General features: G+C 30.1%; 1 protein-coding gene across 1 annotated transcript; it reads right to left on the bottom strand.

Moving 5' to 3' along the window:
• Positions 1-2,165: 2,165 nt before the first annotated feature.
• On the bottom strand, positions 2,166-5,414 carry LOC107862548 (LRR receptor-like serine/threonine-protein kinase GSO1). The gene has a single exon (XM_016708162.2). It carries the CDS (start codon positions 5,141-5,143, stop codon positions 2,219-2,221), a length of 2,925 nt encoding a protein of 974 aa, XP_016563648.2. The 5' UTR covers positions 5,144-5,414; the 3' UTR covers positions 2,166-2,218.
• Between the last annotated feature and the right edge of the window lie 10,033 nt (positions 5,415-15,447).

The following is a 15,447-nucleotide window of genomic DNA, read 5'->3' as shown; positions in this document are numbered from 1 at the left end:
CGTAACTAGTGGCATAGCCATATTAGTGGAGGGTGATCAGTCAAACGCTCTTGATTTAAAAACTATAGTTTATACTATACAACAACTATAACAACAAACCTTGTATATTCTCATAAAGTGGGGTTGGAGGAGGATTGAGTGTACGCAGTCCATACCACTATCTCATAGGTGAGGTGGACCCCTACTCAAGGCCAAACAACATAGGAAAAAGAACAAAAAGCAAAAGGTAGTAATCAAACAATAGATGGATGGCTTACTATGTGTACAGAAAATTATGTGAAGTCCATAGGTCAAAAATTATTTTTCATACATATATATATTATTAAATCTTGAATTTTCTCTTAACGAAATTTCTAACTTAGCCACAACTCGTAACAAAAACACTCTTTTGTGGGGGCATAAGTATACACCGCCGTATCATAATATTTTCTAAGTTATGCCTTATATAGCATAAATTTAGTTGCTAAAGGGCAAAAAATTGACGATATTGACTTCTTTGAGAGCAAAAAATTAAATATCAGCTTATTTGAGGAACAAAAATTAAAGATCAGTTCATCTTAAGGACTGTTGGTATAAATATTTTATGATAGAGAAGACCATCTGTAGTTTGGACCTTCTTGCTTAATGAATTTAATTTCTTTTAGAATCATAAGTCATAGCTGATTTTTCTGAATATTTAAATGGGAGATTTTATATAATACAATCTATTAGTATTCGATATTCAACTAAATTCATGTTTAATAGAACTCGACCAAAAAATTGACTTTTTTCCCATGGGAAAAACATGCTAGGAGAGAACAATGAATCTACCCCAATTCATTCACAACATTTGGCAAAAGTAAGAGCACTCTATTGCATTAGATAAGAATGAAAGAAGGGAAAAGTTCTTATCATGCCCATGTAGTCTTTCGTTTATAAGTGTGGTCGATAACACACTCATAATCGAGAGAGTCATTGACTGTGAGGCGATATTTTATATGACATCTGTTGTTCTTGATCAATACTTGTTTTTTTGGGATTAGCATAGTAATTTTCAATTTTTGAAAACAATTTTCTTCAATAAATCAAATAGTTGGAACATTTTATCTCTCTTAAAGAAGCTAACTCATTCTCTTCTACGCTTAACTCATATATCATATTGTTGTTTCTTCCAAATGTTTACATTATTAACAATCCATGCTATTATATACTACTAATAAATGTTAGAAACACATATCAATCATCAATGTTCCACCATTAAAAGATGGATCCAAAATTTTATGGGTGCAAGTTTAAAATTCTATCATATTTGATTTGATTTATTAGATTTGAAATCTAAAATTACCGTTAATATATATAAAGAATCTGAGTTAAAACTATGAAATTCGATGAACTCCTAACTAGGTTCGCCCCTACAACTCGACAACTATCATATATATACTGTCAACCTCGTATCTAAAAAGTATTTTTTTTCCTCCTGATATTTTGGACAATAAACTGTTTACACCATCCCAAATGTACCTTTTCAAAAATGAAAGCAATGGTTCGGTCGATTTGTTCTTTAATTTTTTTTCACTATGTGGTAGACAATATAATTAACATAGGTATCTCACTACTCATTATCATGAGTTTCTCCTTGATGGCATAGGCGGATCTAAAATTTTTATAATATGGGTGCATCATTAAACAAAAAAGAAAAAGTATCAAGTGGCAATTGATTCCTGTTTTTTTTTTCTTTAGGTAATTAAATAACTTAACATTCAATCAAGTGCACCGTTTAGCCTTTTGAAAGCATGGGACCAGTAGATAATATAAGATCAATTTTAGTAAATTTGTATGTAAGATATTTAGTTTAGTGAAAAGATCATGAGTTCACGTGCACCATAGGCTATAAATCTGCCCTTGCTTTCATGGAGGAAACCAAGTAGGAGCACGGGATTCATCCATACTCTCTTTGACGTAAAATTGTATATTTTATATACGATGTTAAAATTATCTTTCGAATCCAATTATCTTCTTAATGTGTTTACTTTTTCATATTTTGAACCCCCGATCAGTGAAAATTTTGATCTCGCCACTATTGCATTGATGGAGAGTTTTCACAAGGTAATTGTTCTTTACATGTAAACCCCATATAAACAAATCATTTGAACACATCCAAAAAAAAAAAAATTACAAAGTAAAGATTTCAAAAAAGAAAAAATACTATGATATGAATCAAGAATGAGCAAAGAGTCTCTCAAACTAATGGTTTTTCTGTGCTATCTGATGAACTCACACTATGATGAAACATGCATGTTCCTTTTGATGTTTGCTTTTCTTTAGATGTAACTAGTGATGTTGTTTTCCAGTACTGTCCACTTTTGATCTCTTCTCCATAAACCCAATTTTCCCCTTCTCTACTTTTACCCTCAAATCCACCAGTCTCTGAGCATGAAATTGTAACTTTTCTCCAGTTGCACCAGATCCTCAGCATGATATAAAGCAGAACCATGCATATGACTGTGGCAGTAAACACAATGGCCACTGTTATCCCTACAGCACTTGCTTTTGATAGTTGCCAAATTCTCTCATGTCCCTTTAATTCAGAACAGGATAATAGTGGTGGGCCACATAGGTTATGATTGTTACCAATGAAAGAATTCAGTGGAAATCCTGAAAATGTGGAAGGGATTTGGCCTTGAAGATGGTTATAGGAGAGGTTGAGCCTATGTAAACTTGATAACCTTCCAAGTGACTGTGGGACTTTTCCTTGAAGTTGATTGAATGAAAGATTTAGTCTTTCTAACTTCACAAGATTTCCAATTGATGAAGGGATTTCACCAGAAAGGTGATTCTTGCTCAGGTCTAATATCACTTGTAATTCAGATAAAGAGCCAAGTTCATAAGGGATTGGGCCGGTTAAGTTGTTTTCGGAGAGCCTCAGCTCAAAGAGCTTTTGGCATTTTTGAAGAGTTGATGGAATGGAACCAGAAAGATTGTTTCTTTGAAGATTCAAGACATTTAAACTTGTGAGATTTCCCAGTTCTTGTGGTACAGCACCTGATAATCTGTTGTGACTGAGAGAAAGTTTGAGTAATTTCGGAGAGTTTCCAAGTTCTACTGGAACCGTTCCAGTGAAGTTGTTGAACGAAAGATCGAGCTCACCAAGACCTTCTATACCTCCTAACCATGTGGGAATTGCTCCTGAAAGTTGGTTAGAGCCGAGGAGAAAATGGCCAAGATTTTTTAGGCCAGCAAGGGAAGGTGCTAGATCTCCGGTCAAATTGTTGAACGATAAATCAAGAAACCTGAGATCTTTAAGCTGTCCAAATTCCGAAGGAATTTCTCCAGTGAAAAAATTATTGGCAAGGCGAAGACGGGTTAGAATTTTTGAGGAGGCTAACTCAGAAGGGATAGGACCAGAGAAGCTGTTGTTTGTTAAGTCAAGAGCTGTCAAAGAATTTGAACCAGCAAATGGAAAAATGCTTCCACTGAACTTATTGTGAGAAAAGTTAACTTTGCTGAGATTTTTCAGAAGGGAAAGAGATTCAGGTAGTGGACCTTCAAGTGAGTTATTGTAAAGAGTAATCAGGTCCAACTCTGAGAGAAATCGGAAAGTTGATGGCACTGATCCTGAAAGTTTGTTATCAGCCAAGGCCAGTTTTTGAAGCTTCCTGCAGTAGCCTAAGCTTGATGGAATTGAACCAGACAACTCATTCTGCCTTAGCTGAAGAATAACAAGATTCTTAAGGCTCCCAATGTTATCAGGAATAGGGCCCGAAAAATGATTGCCAAAGAAATCAACGCGTACTAAGCTGGAGCAGTTCATCAATTCTCTTGGGATGCCTCCCGACAACTGGTTTTCGTAGAGGTATAGTTCATGCAGCCTCTGAAGCTTTCCTATTTCAACTGGAATTCCTCCTGTGGCCATGTTATGGAACAGGTACAAATCTTCCAGGTTAGTCAAGTTTCCTATTTCAGGTGGTATAGTTCCAGTAAAGCTGTTATTGTTGAGCAGGAGGTCTGTGAGACTTTCTAGCCTGTCGAGGCCTCGTGGCAGCGTTCCTCCAAAGCTGTTACTGGAGAGATCCAGTTGTCTCAGGGACGTGCAGTTTAGTACCTCCAATGGGAAGTTCCCAGATAACTTATTGTCAGCAAGAATAAGTAGGCTTAATCTCGAACCACCGAGACAGAAGTTCCTCGGGATGCTTCCTGTTAAAGAGTTCCCAGAGAGTACTAAAGTGACAAGATTCTTCAGCTGAGTGTTGAGAAGCCTTACGGCTCCTGAAAGGTTGTTGTTCGATAAATCTAATGTTTCAAGCTGAACCAACTGGTTAAGCTCGAAAGGAATTTCGCCCTCCAAATCGTTGCCAAACAAGTTTAGGTACTTCAAACTTGAGAGATGGCTCAGCTCCACTGGAATTGAACCAGAAAAACTATTGTTTGCCAGGTTCAAGATTTCGAGTGATTCGAGCTGACCGATTGATGCAGGAATCTGTCCCCCAATCTTGTTATTTGATGCTGCAAAATTTAGAAGATTTCTGCAGCCGCCAATTGCTTCTGGTATGGGTCCACTAAGACTGTTTTGCTGTAAGTCAAGACTTATCAGATGCTTCAACTTACCAACCTCATATGGTATCTTTCCACTGAATTGGCAATAAGCAAGAGCCAAGACTCTCAGCTCAGACAAGTTACCAATTTGTGGTATCACTTGGCCTGTCAGCATGTTGGCTCCAATTCTAAGAACTTGCAGCTTTCTCAAACGACCGATCTCCATAGGAATCAAACCAGTGAGAAAATTGGAGAACAGAAGCAATTCCTCCAAGTCATGAAGCTCTCCTAATGCAGCCGGGATTGTTCCATTAAGAAAATTGTCCGAAAGATCAATCACTCGAAGAGAAGTGAGATGCGCGATTTCTGGAGATATTGGACCTTCTAGTCCTGAAGAAGAAAGATTGAGTCTCACAATATGAGATTTATCATCTGAACATGCCACTCCATTCCAGGTACATATGCTAGTCCCTTCAGACCAGTTTTCAAGAACTCCATATGGATCAACAAGTTTTGACTTTATTCTCAAAAGCCAATAAGAATCAGATGTACCATCAGGGGAAGAAACAGCAAGAACAACACCAACTGCTATCAAGAAAAGCAGCAGATAGGAAAGATGAACACTTCTCATGTCAATATTGGATAATGGAACACAACCTTTGGAACTTACATAGAAAAATGCATAGTTTATGAAAAGAATTAGTGGGGTTTGTTTTTTTTACTTAAAATGGAAAAGTATGAGTAGCATGAAGCTAATATATTTGCTTAAGAGAGATAGGAGGAAAATTAACAGTGTCCTAAGTTGGCAAAGGCAAAAAGGAACTTGGAGTTTAAATAGTTTGATTGAAGTAATCCTGCCTAATCATCTTTCCAATAAAGTCGATGACAATCAGCATAAAAAGTTTTCTGAATTTAATAATAGTTTTCTAGTGTTAATATAAGATTATTCCCTCTTTTCACTTTCCAAGTTCTAGGTAAAAGGTGTGACACTCTAAAAAATCATTATTTTTCCATTGAAAGATATTTGTCGGCTGTTTTCACATATATTAGTGTTTCAATGAAAATCTGCTCCTTCTGTCATTTTTCAGGTTCGGTGAGAAATGAATGAAAAAATTACGTTTATATTTTTCGTTGATTTACGATGAGAAAAAACTCTATTCCTAGTCTAATAGTATAATATTGTAACCTACTTCCTTCATTTATAAAAAAAATGACCTACTTTGACTTGACACAAAGTTTAAGAAAATAAAAAGACTTTTGAATCTTGTGGCTTTAAATTAAAGTTGTGTCAAATGTACCAAAATGTCCTTTAATCTTGTGGTCCTAATCATGCCATGTGAAAAGTTGAAATTAAAGTATTACAAAAAAAGAAAATGAATCATTCTTTTTGAAACAGACTAAAAAGAAAAGTAAGTCATCTTTTTTAAACGGAGGGAGTATTTTTTCCCTTTTGGGTTTGAGGACAGGATAATCATAGAATTATGGAGCATGTGTTAGTAGCTTTTTAGATGATGAAATGTATAAAGATAAGATGGTGTGATGGCCATATTGAAAAATAGTTACACGAGAACAAAAAAGCTATGGGAAAGAGTCCCACTAGCCCCTGCAAAAACAATCAAGAAAAGTGGACCTTTCTCTATTAAAATTAAAATAAAAATGTGGACCTTTCCCTAGAGCTCTGGTTCTAAGGGCCCTCTTAAGTCAAGTTGATGTAATTCTTGAACTATAGAAATATAGAGAATGTTAAGAAAAATTAAAAAGTTTTGGACTCTATTGCAAAAGATGAGATCATATTTGACTTTCTAAAGAGATGTGGTCAATTAAGCTTCACCCTTTTTGTCAACTAATTAAATTGGTATAGCTCCATTATACAATTTGCAATACAACATCTTGCTTCTTGTTCTTTATCTTTCCCCCTAATTTTATTTGAAATCTATAATATCTCCATCAAAATTACCAACTTAAATATGTAGCCATAATGACTTGCTTACATAACAATTTTAAGTCAATAAACTCTAAATTATATAACAAAGACATGTTCCATTTGATGCTCACTTTGGTCCTCTACAATGACCTCAAGATGTAGAGAGCCTACCTCACACGGGACCAAGCCTAAGACGAGTCTTTACTTACCTCTTATAAAATCGAATTCAATTTTACAACCTAATTCTATTTAAAGAAATAAATTTAAACAATTCAAAAGTTTCATAACCGCGTGATCCCACTCATGACATATCGTAGCAATAACTTAAGCCAAAAATTAAGGTAGCAGCAGCGCTTTCAAGTTGTTATATTAAACGACCCTATCAATTTTTTCAGAATTTGGTATAATTTTGTGTCAACATGTGATTGGAAATTTGCATGAAATTATTCTCAACCCTTAAACCAAATCTCACCTAATACAACATTTAAAACAACTAGAAAACACAAGAGCAGAGCAAACACATTTGAATTATCTCAAAAGAGGGAGCAGTTTGATTATAATGCTATAAAACTCAGTAACAACCAAATGACCATGTGAACTATTTTTGGTTGTATTATGATCAAAGAATGTTAACCATTCTTTTGTCCATTTGGGCCTATTATTAAGGCTTGAATTTGAAGAAAACATATTTTTATGAGGATTATTCTTACCTAAGATGCACACAAACACATGAAGACAAGTTATTAGTTAACTTTATGCAGGGATCTCTTGTTGACAATAACATGAATATCTACTTAACTTTTAGGCTTTTGCTTGTTTCTTGAGGAACCCCAGAGAGACAACTAGCTCTCATCAAGACACTGACGAGAGGCAGAGACGGAGCCAGTATTTGAACTTTATGAGTTCTGCATTTAAGAACAACACTTCGAGTGTTAATAATTAGGTTCTAATCTTAATATTTGTACATATTTAATGAATATCTTAATTCAAATTTATTGTTTGAGCAAAAACCAAACTCGTATTCAGACTTCTGGCTCCGACACTGACCAGAGGTTGTCCAATCAAAACTATCAAACAAGCAAAACATTCAGTTTGCTGGATCATGTCACCCAAGTGTTTAATCACTTTCAGTTCCTAATCAGACCATTGGAACATTAAACATGAAATGTCACATATTTTCAAGAAAAGACACCCATTATTATCCCAATTAATTGCATAATATTCGGTAATAGTGAGATAGGAAAAGATAGAAGGGGAAAATCCTTTGATGGGGATTGAAATCTTGTACATGGATTAAAAAAAATATGATGCTTTTATTTTTTTTAAAAAACATTATGTAATAATTAGGCAAAGTTGAGTAAATATTTTTGTTATAAAACGTACTATAATAACTTTGATGTGATAAAACAAATTTTGCACTTGTGAATTACACAAGTGCGTTGTTGGTGGTGTAATAAAACAAATATTGAGCAATTATCCATAAATTACCCCTTCTTTTTATATTAACCCGATAAATAAACTAGCATAAATTACAGTAGGGAAGATAAAGAAGGGATGCACGTTCTCCTTTAATTAGAGAAATGGATTTATTGTAGGACTTTTAGTCCATTTATAATTATAGGGTGCAATATAGGTTTTTAAAAAATTATAGAATTTATCATGTATTCTAGATATACAAGCTAAGATCGTGTATTTGTATATCTTCAGATATCTATGCATTAGATATTTGTTATGTTATCCGATGTTAAAACGTATATCTATAAATACTTATTGTTTTGTATTTTTTTTAAAATTAGGTATGGTTATGTAAATTACGCACTAATATTTGCCTAATTATGTAGTTTTACCTTAAATTTTAGATATTGAGAGGAGATTTAAAATTCTAATTTTTCAGCTAAAGTTGGAAAACAATCCAACCCAAACTCCGTAACCTTGTAAAAAAGGGTTGTGAGACTGGAAGGAATCTCATCGACATGTCAATGAGGGATGAGATCTCAGAATTCTTTAAAAGACTTGAATAATTTTTTTTTCTTTTTAAGCTAACTTTTGAGTTTTAAATTAGTTTCGAATAAGGCTTAATTTGATAAGGAATCAGAATCCTGCCCCATATGATGTGAGCCCCCGAGTCCCGAACAATTGTAGGGTGGAAATACCTTCAGTCTGTGAATGTATGCATGAATCGGATAGTGAACCTCAAACAAAAAATGTCTAGATCCGAGTGTGATGGAAAGGGGTGGTGAATAAAAAGAATTCCACATCAATGAGGAATGAGATCTCGATTCCTTTTAAGGTTTGTATAATCTTTCTTCTTAAATTAATTTTTGGAATGTGAGTTAAGTCCGTCAATAACAGTGGCAGAGCCACAGCCAACGAAGGGTGGTCAGATGAACACCCTTCATCGGAAAAAAATTTCGAGTATATAGGTTAAATATAGATTTTTGTGGTTATATACATGTTGTTGCACACCCTTGACAAGTTAGAGAAGTATAGTCCAGTGATTAAGAGTGTGCATTTCCGCATCAACAACCTGGGTTTGAACCTTGGCAAGTACAGCATTGTTTTATTTTCTTTATTTTTTAAATAGTTCTTTGTCCAAAAAAAAAATTATGAACACCCTTAACCAAAAGTCTGGCTCCGTCACTGGTCAATAACCTTTAATCATCAAGGAGAAGAAAAAAATGGTACGCACATGTACACATCAAATGTATTTTTCAAAATAGATACAATGTTTAAAATTATTGAATTTTATCATGCTTGTAGTTAAAATTATACCTTCGCCCCTAATGATAGAGAGGATAAAAATCAATTAAATGTTAATTTACCATAGTCACCTAATAATTGAGGGAGGAAATTTGCATTTATCACAAATATAAATATAAATATAAGAAAATGTATGGTATATTTATTAAGTGGTGCAAATATCGAAAATGTTATCGCGTAGAGTGCAAGGTAACAAGACCATATAAAAGGGAGTGACTCAACCACCTTTGGACATTATAGAGTATAATATGATTTTAAATACTTGTCTTTACTCAATTTGTGCAATTTTTTTCTAAGGTTCCATCAGAAGAGAAACAAATAGAATGAAGCCACAACAACTCTAGAATTAAGAATGAATGAAAGGATAATTGACATTGACTTATGAAGACCATTTGTCACAAATTAATTAAAGGGGTAATAAATCCAACAGAGAAGGTGCATTCCATTGATTATTTTAAAAGCAAGCAGTCACTATATTTAAAATTAGGGATAACAACAAACCTAATTATTATTTTTGTTGAAAAATGAAGACTTTTCTTCATCAAGAGAATTAAAATGGTATTTGTGACTCATTGACATTGGAGGGAATATTATCTTATAGATTACGAAGAAATCAATCCACTCTAGGAAAATATATTTTGATTTGACTTTTGCGTATCAATGTTTTAAAGAGATTGGGCCAAGGCGAGACGTTTTACTTGATAAAGGAGGGGCAAGCCTCGAACGTTAGCCCATGAATCTTTAATTTTAATATTTTATAAATTGATATAATAAAAATAAATAATAAAAATATAAAGTTATATAGAAATTATAAGCCATGATTAATTGTGATCTCTTACACAAATACTTCGGTATGAGTAATATTTAATATGTTCTAACATGTAATCTATCTTAATCAATAATCTCGTTTTATGAACGCATATATAATATCTTTAAGTATTTTAATAGTTTAATTTATTTTTTATATATCACGATATAAAAAACTCAATAAATTGAGTTTTCAATTTAGAGTAAATTACGTGTACACTTAATTCTTTTCAGATCCTTCGAGGATCATATACAATGAATGTTATTGTTATTGTATTATTAAAGTTGGAACAAGTCAACATCATGAGTTGAATTTTTTGTGTCAACCTTCTCCTTAATGAAGGAGTTGACTACAATAATGCAAAATAATCACTAGGCGGGGCCAAAAAAACAAAAATACTGAAATTAACTTCTATCTCTTCTGATTTTATGAAAACTTATTAAAATCTTCTTTAAATTTTGTAAATACACAAAGACAAATACCTATTTGATTTTCTATCTAGTATGTTTTATGTAATTGATATTAAATTTAAACTTGACATGTTAGAAGAAAATTGAGTAGCCACCATGCCAATCAATCTTTTGATCAATCGCTAAAGGTTAGTACTAAAGATAATATTAATTAGTTGAGCATCTTTTATTCAAAAAATAATTAATTGTCTTGAAACTTTTTGAATGACAAATAATTTGAGATTGAAGGAGTATCTTACAGCATAAATGAGAGTACAACAATCAAAAAACCTTTTCTAATTAATATTTTTTAAAAGTTTGCAAAAAATAAACATGACAAAAAAAATTGAGACGGAGAGAGTAGTAGGTAATATTTCATGATGCTAATTAGCTACCAATTTGGTTATTGTTCATTTCTTTTCCCTGCGGCTAGTTAGTAATGTTGTACTCTCTCCGTTTCATTTTACTCGTCTCAATTTAATATTGTACATTGATTAAGAAAAATAATTAATAACATAACTACTTTACTGTAGTACTTCTATTAAATGATGTTTACATCTTAATTTGGAGAAAAAGCAATTAATATTAAGGGTAAAAAAGGAAAAAAAAATTGTATTGTCTTGATTAATGAAAAATGAGAAATCAAATTAAAAAATTTGAGACTATTAAAATAAGATGGAGGGAGTATGTTAGTGCATGAAATTATTAGTCCATCACAAAAGGGTGTGGTGAAATCAATGAAATTGATCCACTTCTAACTATTTGAGTTTTGAGTTTTTGAGAATAGAAAAATCTTTGATCTCTAGCTTTTCTCTTTAAATGAGCTTTAAATAGCACGAATTAGTGAGGTTGGTAATTCATGTAACGTTACTTTTTAGCTCTTTAATCATGCTTACCCCGAAGAAAAATAGAATTTGAAGTTAACGAACCAACATAAAAAATTATTCCCTCCATTTAATAATAGTTTTTCACTATTAATTCGACACATACGTTAAGAAATAATAAATAATAAAGGTAAATTTACTATATCGCTCTTTTAGTTATTGTTAACTAGGATTAACATATGTGAACTGTATAATTTTTAGGATCCTAATTTAGTTCTTCTTCGCCGTAGTAAATAAGAGAGAAAATCGAATTTGATTCTTTATTTTTATTTTTTAAGGAAAAAAGGAGTAAGCTTGTGATACGTTCACTAAAAAGAATCTGTTATAATGTGTCGATGTTTATTATGTCTAAAAGTATTTTGAAATTTTGACTGTTGCTATTATTCAAATTATTTAAATATATAGTTTAGATTTATTACAAGTTGGCTCGGACACCATGATTATAAAAGAAAATGATTTAAACATAATTAATAATTAGAAGTCGTATTAGTAACATATATAAATAAAATTGACAAGTTATCAAATCAGCGTAACACGAGAGCATAAGCCTCTCCACAATATTAGCGGTCGACTTTTTAGGATTGTTGTTAACCAAATTGACACACATGAACTATATAAGTTTTATAATTTTTATAATGCATTGATGTCCACCATATCTAAAATAAGACTCGTATTTGATAGCAACTAACCCTTATAAAAGATACTAAATTGATATTTAAGGTACGTATATTATTTATTAAAATATATTAATAAATAAATATATATTTATAACTAATATTATAAAAATAATTAATTCATATTTTTTTATAACTTTCCACGACCTACATAATTTAATCAAAAGAAAAGAAGATATGAGTCTATAAACTCGTTCAACGATAAAATTCTACTTTAATTCAAAAATTAAAATAGTAATGTAGTTTATCAGTTATGCTAGATGAAGAAATAAAAAATAAAAATATGTGACATAACGTAAAATTGAAAGAAGTTATAATTGAGAAATAAAAAGAAAGAAAATGAAACATAAATAATGTAAAATAAAAAAATTAGATTAAAAAGTAGGAATTAAAAAAATTAAAATGGTAAAAAAAAAATTGAAAGAATTGAACCGACTAAATGAAAACTAAAATAATCAATACTCACCTCTATAAAGAATTAAAGAGATAAAATTAAGTGAAATATCCATGCGGCACCTTTTAATGAGTAAATTCCCTAGATGGTCACCCATGAGGAAAATTGCCTACAAATATCATTTTTGTTTCATTTAGGACAAGAATATCGCTCAACTCTTTCTATTTTCCTTAAAATATACTTAACACCTCAAAAATCTTCTCTCTCCTACTTGGAATTCAATGTCATTAAAATTTCTTTCTTTTTTTTTATAAATAGATCTATTTAACTTATCAAACTTATTTAACTAAAATTTTATCCTAATTCTTATTTTTAAAAATAATACACATGATATACTAATCATTGAAGATTAATTTAATTACACCAAAAGTTTGAATTATTTTATTTGATATGTACTTTTCAAAGTTTTTTTTATTTACTTATTTATTTCACCACTTAATAATATTTAAAACTCAAGTACTTATAAAAATTGATACTCATTTAATTTTTTTATTATTTATTTTATATATTAAAAATTCTTAAAATGTAAAAGAAATAAAACGATGGATTTCATATTTTAGACATTAAATTTGTTATTTATATGAGAATAAAAGAATAAAATCTACTTTTGGGGATTATACAAAAGAATTTTTGGATTAATATAATCCAAAGATATTATATTTCCTTCAAATATAGAGTAATAGAGAATAAAAAAAATATATTTTGTTATTTAAAAGTATTGATGACAAGCCTACGATTTTTTCGCTGCCAAACAAAATTCAATAATTTTTTTTTAATATGTATTATTACCTAGAAAATTTAATTTGGACGTAGATACTTGCAATTTTTTATGAAAAATAATTTTTGATAAATATATAGTGAAAAAATATGTTTTTTTTTTTTTTGCAGATTTTTTACAAGTAATTTCCTATAAAAAAATCATTAAATCCATAAGATAAGACATAAATTTAGAAAAAAAATTATTTTTAATTTAGTTTCTTCACTTTTTCCTGTGATAATTATATTTAGATTTTATTTTATTATATAATTAAACACTAATTTATATCCGTACTTCATTCTAAATCCATCAAAAGCAAAGAAGAATTGATAGAGTAATATTTTAAAAATTCATTTGTAATATTCCTGAAGAAGGTATCATTTTGTTAATATTTCTTAAAATGTTTAATTTATTTCAAGACTACATAATTTTTTCTTTCCTTCCAAAAAGGTGATTTTATTTTTTTATTCTCATATAAATAACAAACTTAATGTCTAAAATATAAAATCCATCGTTTTATTTCTTTTACATTTTAAGAATTTTTAGTATATAAAATAAACAACAAAAATATTATTGTACCAATTCGTATAAGTACTTGTATTTTAAAATTATTATTAAGTGGTGAAATAAATAAGTAAATAAAAGAAACTTTGAAGATTACATATCAAATAAAACAACCTAAGATTTTGGTGTAATTAGATTAATTTTCAATTATCAATATATCATGTGTAATTTTTTTATAAAAAAGAATTAGGATAAAATTTTAATTAAATAAGTTTGATAAGTTATACATTTATCAAAAAAAAAAAATAGAAATTTTAATGACATGACATTCCAAGTAGGAGAGAGAAAGATTTTGAGATGATAAGTATATTTTAAGGAAAAAAAAAAAGTTGGATGATATTCTTGTCCTAAATAAAACAAAAGTGATATTTGTGGGCAATTACCCAAACACGGGTGGGTGACCATTCAGGGAATTTACTCCCTTTTAATTCATAGAGAAATTGATGAAAGAGGCTAAATTGTTATTTATTTTTAATTTGGGAATTAAAATAAAAAGTCAGCAAATGTATAATTTATTTATTTCATAAAATAACTTTTTTTTATCTAATGTATGTGATAGTAGTAATAATATATATATGTAGGGTTGACACGTATGAACATAATGATTTTATTATTATTATAATGTGTTGATGTCTGTCATATTAAATTATTTTAAATTTTGACTGTCGTGATTAAAATATTTAAATAGTTTCAAATGCATTCCTTCCAAATTCCATCAACAAGATTAAATTTGTCCTCCTTCCACCTATTGAATAAAAAGCATCAATTCACACCAAAATATTGATTTATTGGTCATTAAAACGTGTCACGTAAGAGTGTTAATTTAAGGAGGAGGAGGAGGACAACGGGAGGGGGGGGGGGGGGGGAATCAAATTATTAGCCTATATATTAAAATATTATTTAAGTATAATTTGTGAAATATTTCAATAATGATAACTCAACACACTTTAGAACTGGTAAATATTTCATTAACGGCAACTCAACATACTTTTGCAAGCAAATTAAAATCTCTAGATAACTTATTTACTTTAGTGTTATTATTTTCTTTAAAAAACAACTGATCTTTGTAGGCAATTATATATAAAAACTCGTATGCTCATCTCGAAAAATAGTATGAGAATCTCTTCTTAATAAATTAATATATTTTTTTTAAAAATAAAATTATTTATTTTTGTTAAATGAGTTTGCTGAGTTAATATGTTTATTATTTTTTAAAAAAATGATGATTTACTGATATAACATGCTACTTAGAAGAGGAGGGAACTTTTGAGGTATTTAGTGATTTTTTTGAGAAAAATATTAATAACTGAGTGACATTATTATCTTAGCAAAAATAAAAAGTAATTTTTATAAGCGACTCTAGAAACATTGATAACAATCCAAGAAAATGACTTTAGAAAAAATTGAAAGTTTAAGTAATGATAAAAGATTTCTAAGCATAAAAATTTCTTCGTAATAAATTAATATATTTTTTAAAATAAAAGAGTAAGAATATAATTTTGACTAAATAAGTTTGATGATTTAAATAGATCTATCCATGATTCTTAATTTTAACTTCATTATTTATTTCCATGCATTGGGATTGTTTTCAATGTATTAAAAAGTGGTTATTAAATAAAGTAATATTAGAAATTCAAATTTAAGATGAAAAGGGCAAAAAT

The sequence above is a fragment of the Capsicum annuum genome, chromosome 3 (assembly GCF_002878395.1).
Source record: "Capsicum annuum cultivar UCD-10X-F1 chromosome 3, UCD10Xv1.1, whole genome shotgun sequence".
NCBI classification, from domain to species: domain Eukaryota; kingdom Viridiplantae; phylum Streptophyta; class Magnoliopsida; order Solanales; family Solanaceae; genus Capsicum; species Capsicum annuum.
The sequence above is the reverse complement of the archived record's forward strand: the minus strand, read 5'-3'. Positions and strand labels throughout refer to the sequence as shown.

What these genes read in the sequence shown, in the direction of transcription:
- LOC107862548 (XM_016708162.2), bottom strand. Translation starts at nt 5,143, where the DNA reads ATGAGAAGTGTTCATCTTTCCTATCTGCTGCTTTTCTTGATAGCAGTT.